The 7,676-nt window shown below is 40.5% G+C and overlaps 1 protein-coding gene across 1 annotated transcript; it reads right to left on the bottom strand.

The window, feature by feature from the left end:
* Positions 1–634: 634 nt before the first annotated feature.
* LOC138898198 (uncharacterized) lies at positions 635–1,123 on the bottom strand. Its single transcript, XM_070184241.1, has 2 exons — positions 815–1,123; positions 635–739 (listed from the first exon to the last, which is right to left on the bottom strand). Exons 1-2 carry the CDS (start codon positions 1,121–1,123, stop codon positions 635–637), a joined length of 414 nt encoding a protein of 137 aa, XP_070040342.1.
* Between the last annotated feature and the right edge of the window lie 6,553 nt (positions 1,124–7,676).

The following is a 7,676-nucleotide window of genomic DNA, read 5'->3' as shown; positions in this document are numbered from 1 at the left end:
AGTAGGGGTTTTGTTCAAATGATCAACCACAGAATACTCCCTTGCTTGCACCTTTCTCCAAAGATCATCCAGGCCTGTTTCAATGATAGGCTGCTTGGAAGCGGCTTCTTTACTTGTTCCCCCTTGTGCTGCACCAGTTTCTTCCATTTTCCACTTTCCTTTCCTTCTCGCTTCTGCAGTATAGTCCTACGGCACAACACTGGAATTAAAGGATAATGTGGGTGCTACCGTTATGATGAATGGTGTGGTCACTTCTACTTCGAACGGAGTCGGTGCAGCTGAGGGCGTTGTTACTTCAACCTTGAACGGAGTCGGTGTGGCTACCTCAACTTCAATTGGTGACTATATCTGTACCACAATAGGCGTGAGAGTGACTGGGGCATTTTGGGATCATCCTCTCCATTAATGAGCCCAATTGACCCCTCCGGGTCCCATTCTTCATCAGTTTCTATCACGTTTATCCCCTCGACTGTAAGGCTTTGTTCGTAGCCTGGAGTGCCTTGAAATTTGTTACCATCCCGCTTTTGATTCCCTATTCTATTCTTTCACCCAATTTGATGATGTCGGAGAATTTATGATTTTCAATAACCATCAACCTCTCATAATACTGCGTATCCTGGGCCCGGACAAAGAATTAGTTCATTTGTTCTTCTTCCAATGCTGGCCTTACTTTTGCAGCCTCTGATCTCCATTGAGTAGCATACTCGTGGAAAGTTTTTGTCGGCTTCTTCTTAAGATTCTAGATATAGAAGACGTCTGGTGCATTCTCTATGTTGAATCTGAACCGATCCATAAAATCTGATGCCATGCTTACCCAATTAATCCACTTCTTTGGATTTTGACTAATGTACCTAGATAGGGCGTCTCCAGTGAGTCTCCTCATGAACAGCTTCATGCGGATTCTTTCAACTTTACCAACCCCTACGAGCTTGTCGCAATACATCCTTAGATGTACCTTTGGATCACCTGTCTCGCCGAACATTTCGAACTTAGGAGATTTGTAACCCTCTGGCAGTTCTATGTCCGGTTGAATACATAAATCCTCAGAGTTTAAACCTTTGATGCCTTTACCACCTTCAATACCTTGGACTCGACTTGTAAGCTTCTTAAGTACTTTCGCCATGTTCTTAATGAGCAGGTCCTTCTCGGCGGATTTCGGTATATACGCGGTTTGTTGTGAAGCGTTGGATAAGGTTTCCACGTATATGGGGTTACTTTGGTAGACTCTAGGGATTTGGGTGTAGTGGTGATCATTGGTTGAGTTTTAGGGATCAGGAGTAGGTTGTGGTGCAATTTGAGGAGTGTGGTAGGTGGTAGTTTGTGGGTACTGGGTCGGATGATGATGATGTTGTGGAGGAGTTGGTACTCGTGGAGGATTAGGATTTTGGGGAGGCATGGCGTATTAATGAGGTGCGGGAGGATTTTGCGGTTACTGGTTTTGTGTGTTTTGAGGAGGTGTTGGGTTTTGGGCATTTTGTTGGTTGATGTCGGGAACATTCAGGGTAGGGCTGGCAAGTGGGCCGGTCCCGGGCCTAAACGATCCAAGTGGGCCAGTCCAAACGGTCCCGGGCCGGTCCCAAATTAAACAGGCCAAACGGGCCCGGGCCTAAACGGGCTTTTTGTAGGGACCGGCTCGGGATCGGGACCGTTTGGTCCCGTGCTAAACGGTCCACTGATGCCTAACATTTATATAGTATTCCTTATTTATTTGAAAATGACACATGATATTTTCTAAGTTGTTATGATAGAATACAAGATTTAGAAATTCATGCCTTAAAGAAAATATTTAAAAGACTATGTAACTTACAGATTTACCCTATTATTTCCTTATGCTTCATATCTGCTCACGCTTTATTATGTTGCCCTATTGGACCTTTAGTAAGTGTTGATGTCGACCTCTCATTACTACTTCTTCGAGGTTAGACTTGATACTTACTGGGTACGCGTTGATTTACGTACTCATACTATACTTGCTGCACATTTTAGCAAGTACATATATGTCTAGTGGTCATTTTGGGGCGCAGAGGTGCGTCTATGGTGGAGACTTTATGTGAGATGCATTCATGCTACGCATCGCAGTCTACCGAGTCTCCATTGGACTATTAATTTTATTCTATCTTAATACATTCAGACATATGTTGTATTATTATGGTACTCCTTAGAAATTTGCTCATACACTTGTGACACCGAGTTTTGGGGGTTTTATTCGGGTTATTCATTATCGTGGTTCACGTTAATAGTTTTATTCATTTTTTTAAATTCTATGATATACTGTTAAATTAAGGAAAATCACGATTTCAAAAATACTAAAATGAGTAAATAAATTAATAATTCAAATGTTGGTTTGCCTGACGGCGGTGTTAGGCGGCATCATGACCCATAGTGATTTTTGGGTCGTGACAAGGTGGGTCAAATTAACATCAAAATTAAAATAAATTGCAAAAACAATTGGGTCAACAAATATTTGTTGTCGATTCAGGAGTTTCGAGAATTAAGAGTCTACTTTAATACTCCTCACGTTCACTTTTACCTGTTAATTGTACTAAAAATATATTTTTACTTTTACTTGTCCATTTTAGTAAATCAAGAGAAAGCCAATCGTTTTTTCTTCTATTGTACTCTTATTATTAATTACTTATTTCCCAAGATTTTTTGAAATGTTATCATTATTATGGGTAAAACTTTAAAATATGGAGTATATTTTATTTATTTTTTCTTAAGGGGAATGCAATATCAAAGTGGACAACTAAATAAGAAAGTAATTGGTAACCACTATGTTGATTGTTGACTATATGAGCACAAAGGATTCTTATAAGTCAAAAAGCATATCCAAGTAAATAGAAACAATGGAAAATGCATAAGTACTCCTTAATTTGTAGCTGAATTTTTAATTACACACTTAATTTTTGTGGGGGTCCTATTACCCTCTTGAACTATTTTAAAATGGAATAAATTTACCCTTAAAATATCACAACCGCATCTATGTTATGTCGTGGAGTACATGTGCTTCAATATTTTTTACCGCTAAGAATAAAACATTTTCCCGTTTTTTTCAATCTTCACCTTTCTTTCTCTATTCTTTCTCTCGCCTCCATTATCAACAACCTAAAAAATCACCATTATCATACTTGTTTCACCAGACACTATCTCTTTCCACCTCCAAAAGAAAATTTTGACTTCCACTATTATTATTTTCACCTATCATCGCATCTGCCACCTCCATTTTTCCCTCATGACCATAGAACTTTATTAAATTAATACAAATATAATTCCAAATAATGCCGATCAATTAGAGTACAACAAAAAAGAAAGGCAGATCTTTAATCCTCAAGAACTTATCAGAGGATAGTACAAAAATAAAAAACATTAGAATAACTATCGTCGCCGGAGACAAAATTGTTGTCAGTGGTTTCATATTTTAATTTAAAGTTAGTAGTTTTTATTTTTGCTGCAAAAGGGGGATATACTGTCATGACCCAAAATTTCCCACCGACGGGACCGTGACGGCGCCTAACATTTCACTTACTAGGCGAGCCAACGTTAGAGAATCATTAACCAATTCCTTATTTCCATTCACTAATTAACAATAATTAACTAAGGTGAAATATAATAAGTGCGGAATATCATAAATCTGTATTAACTACTACCACCCGGATCTGGAGTCACAATTTACGGGCATGCTAGAATTTACTACAAGTAATAGTCTGAAAGAAATACAATTGTCTGAATGAAAGAAAACAGTAGGACATAAAAGCTAGACGGGGACTTCAAGGTCTGTGAACGCCGACAGATCTACCTTGAGTCTCCGGACAGCGGACCAATAGTAAATCTCGATCAATCTGAGCCGGTATTAAAATCTGCACAGAAAGTGCAGAGTGCAGCATCAGTACAACCGACCCCATGTACTGGTAAGTGTCGAGCCTAACCTCGGCGAAGTAGTGGCGAGGCTAGGACAAGACACCCACATATAACCTGAATAGTATAATCATGCTAGTGGCAACGATAGTGAATAAAGCAATAATGCAAAAATAATGGGAAGGGAACACACCGTGGGGGAATACAACATAAAGAGCGAGAATAATGAAAAGACAGAATTAAACAGAAAATCCTTAAAAGAATTGAGAAAATTAAACAGCAAGGAAAACTGCACGGCATCACCCTTCGTGCTTTACACTCTTCCTCACAATATAATCAAATTATGTACGACATCACCCTTCGTGCTTTATACTCTTCCTCACAATATAATTAAATTATGCACGGCATCACCCTTCGTGCTTTACACTCTTCCTCACAATATAATTAAATTATGCACGGCATCACCCTTCGTGCTTTACACTCTTCCTCACAATTCACAGAATCAATAACAACGGATAGAGAGAGAAATTTCACAAGAAATCAATATTTCATCAATGATTACTTTCACAATTTAACATCTCGACCTCGAATCAATATTCACAATTTTATTGACCTTGGGGGAACCGGATACAAGTCTCCCAATATTTCAACAACAATAATAAGCATGGATAACAAGATTTAAGATTACAAATTTGCAAGAAATGGAATTTCATTCTCATGCTATTACTCGACCACGACGTATAGATGCTCGTCATCTCAACTATACATTGTATTCAACAACAAAACACGTAGCAAATACTCACACAATACATATTCCCTCAATCCAAAGTTAGACACAACACTTACCTCAATTTCGCAAGCCACTTACTGCTCAAGTATCGCTTTCCCTTTAGAATTCACCTCCAAACCACTCGTATCTAATCATAATCAGTTAAATATCATCAATTATCGCTAAATGAATCAACTTTAATGCAAAATTACCGTTTTCCTAAGTTTTTCCTACAAAAGTCAAAATCTGACCCCGGGTCCGCTTGGTCCAAACCCGAGGTTCGGACCAAAATCCATTTACGCATTCTCCCCCGAGACCGGATATACAATTAGTTATGGAATCCGACCTCAATTTGAGGTCTAAATCCTCAAATTTCGAAATTCCAAAGTTCTACCCAAAAATCCCTAATTCCACCATGAAAATCCTAGATTTTAGGTTAAATTCTTGTAAAATATAGTGAAAGATTGAAATAAACTAGTCTAAAATCACTTACCTATGATTTGGGGAAGAGATGGTCTTTGAAAAATTGCCTCTTGTGTTTTAGTTCTTGAAAATTTAGGAAATGAATGAAAATTCCCGTCCAAAAGTTATTTTGTTCAGCTGCAGACGTTGCATTTGCGACTTGAGCTTCGAAAATGCAAAGCTCGCAATTGCGAAGGGGCTATCGCAATTGCAAAGCCTTCACAATCCTGCTGCCCTTCGCAAATGCGAGGAAAGTGTCGCAATTGCGATCACTGACCTCGCAAATGCGGACAAAAGATCGCATTTGCGATCTATACCCCTCCGAGACTCCCTTCGCAAATGCGAAGAAACGTTTGCAATTGCAAACACAGGCTGGCCCAGCTTCTCTTCGCATTTGCGATGAGAAGTTTGCAAATGCGACCTCAACAGTGATCGTAAATTCCAACCCTGACCTCGCATTTGCGAGGTCTGAGGCCTGCAACACAGCTGAAGCACACCAGCTATTTTTCTAAGTCCAAATCACTCTGTAGTCTATCCAAAACTCACCCGAGCCCTCGGGGCTCCATACCAAACATGCACGCAAGTTTAAAAATATCATACGAACTTTCTCACGTGATCAAATCGCCAAAATAATACCTAGAACTACGAATTTAGTACCAAATCAAATGAAATTCTCAAGAATACTTTAAAATTTCTATTTTCTCAACTGGACGTCCGAATCACGCCAAATCAACTCTGTTTCTCACCAAATTTCACAGACAAGTCTTAAATATCATGATGAACATGTACCGGGCTCCGGAACCAAAATATAGACCCGATACTAACAATGCCAAATATCAATCAATTCTTAAAACCAATTAATTTCCATACTTTTAATTTTCATCAAAAATTCATAACTCAGGATAGGGACCTCCGAATTCAATTCCAGGCATACGCCCAGGCCCCATAATTTGATACGGACCTACCGAGACCGTCAAATCATGGATCTGGGACCGTTTACTAAAAACGTTGACCGAAGTCAACTAAAATTAACTTTTAAGGCAAAAATTCTTATTTTTATTAGTTTTCAACATAAAAGCTTTGCGGAAACCTACCCGGACTGCGCACGCAAATTGCGGAGGGTAAAAATGAGATTTTTATGAATTAAGAACGCAGATTCAAGTTTCAAAACATAAGATGACCTTTTGGGTCATCACATTCTCCACAAACCGTTCGTCCTCGAACGGACATAGAAACGTACCTGGGCTGGTGAAAAGGTGAGGATATCTACTCCGCATATCAGACTCGGACTCCCAAGTAGCTACCTCAATAGGCTGACCTCTCCACTACACTCGAACCGAAGGGTAACTCTTTGATCTCAACTGGCAAACTTGCCGGGTTAGATTTGCCACCGGCTCCTCCTAGTAAGTCAAATCCTTGTCCAACTGGACAGAGCTGAAATCTAACACATGGGACGGATCGCCGTGATACTTTTGAAGTATGGACACATGGAATACTGAATGAACAGCTGCTAAATTAGGTGGAAACGCAAGCCAGTAAGCCACCTCTTCCACTCTCCCCAGAATCTCAAAAGGTCCGATATACCTAGGGCTCAACTTGCCTTTCTTTCCAAACCTCATTACACCCTTCATGGGTGATACCCGAAGTAACACTCTCTCTCCGACCATGAATGCAACATTACGAACTCTACGGTCGGCATAACTCTTCTGCCTGGACTGAGCTGTGCGAAGTCGATCCTGAATAATCTTGACCTTATCCAAGGCATCCTGTACTAAGTCTGTGCGCAACAACCGAGCCTCTCCCGGCTCAAACAATCCAACTGGCGACCGCCACCGCCTACCATATAATGCCTCATAGGGAGCCATTTGAATTCTCGATTGGTAGTTGTTGTTGTAGGCGAACTCTGCAAGGGGCAAGAACTGATCCCACAATCCTCTGAAGTCTATAACACAAGCGCGGAGCATATACTCCAAGATCTGAATATTACGCTCGGACTGCCCATCCGTCTGAGGATGAAATGATGTGCTCAACTCAAGCCGCGTACCCAACTCACACTGAACTGCCCTCCAAAAGTGCGAGGAAAACTTCATACCTCGATCGGAAATGATAGACACGGGCACACCGTGAAGATGGACGATCTTCCGAATATAAATCTTTGCTAACCGCTACGAGGAATGGGTAACTGCCACAGGAATGAAATGCGCTGACTTAGTCAGCCTGTCCACAATAACCCAAACTGCATCGAACTTCCTCTGAGTCCATGGGAGTCCAACAACAAAATCCATAGTGATACGCTCCCACTTCCACTCAGGAATTTCTAACCTCTGAAGTAAACCACCAGGTCTCTGATGCTCACACTTTACGTGCTGGCAATTTAGGCACCGAGCTACATAGGCAACTATGTCATTTTTCATTCGCCTCCACCAATAATGATGCCTCAAGTTCTAATACATCTTGGCGGCGCCCAGATGAATAGAATACCAGGAACTGTGGTACTCCACAAGGATCAACTCACGAAGTCCATTCACATTAGGCACAAAGATACGACCCTATATCCTCAAAACTCTGTCATCTCCAACAGTAACCTTCT

The sequence above is a fragment of the Nicotiana tomentosiformis genome, chromosome 8, assembly GCF_000390325.3.
Source record: "Nicotiana tomentosiformis chromosome 8, ASM39032v3, whole genome shotgun sequence".
Taxonomy (NCBI): domain Eukaryota; kingdom Viridiplantae; phylum Streptophyta; class Magnoliopsida; order Solanales; family Solanaceae; genus Nicotiana; species Nicotiana tomentosiformis.
This window is presented reverse-complemented; position numbering and strand designations above follow the sequence as displayed.

What these genes read in the sequence shown, in the direction of transcription:
- LOC138898198 (XM_070184241.1), bottom strand. Translation starts at nt 1,123, where the DNA reads ATGGCGAAAGTACTTAAGAAGCTTACAAGTCGAGTCCAAGGTATTGAA. An exon ending in CAAAGAAGTGGATTAATTGG is followed by an intron (nt 740 to 814) that starts GTAAGCATGGCA and finishes TTCTATATCTAG; the next exon opens with AATCTTAAGAAGAAGCCGAC.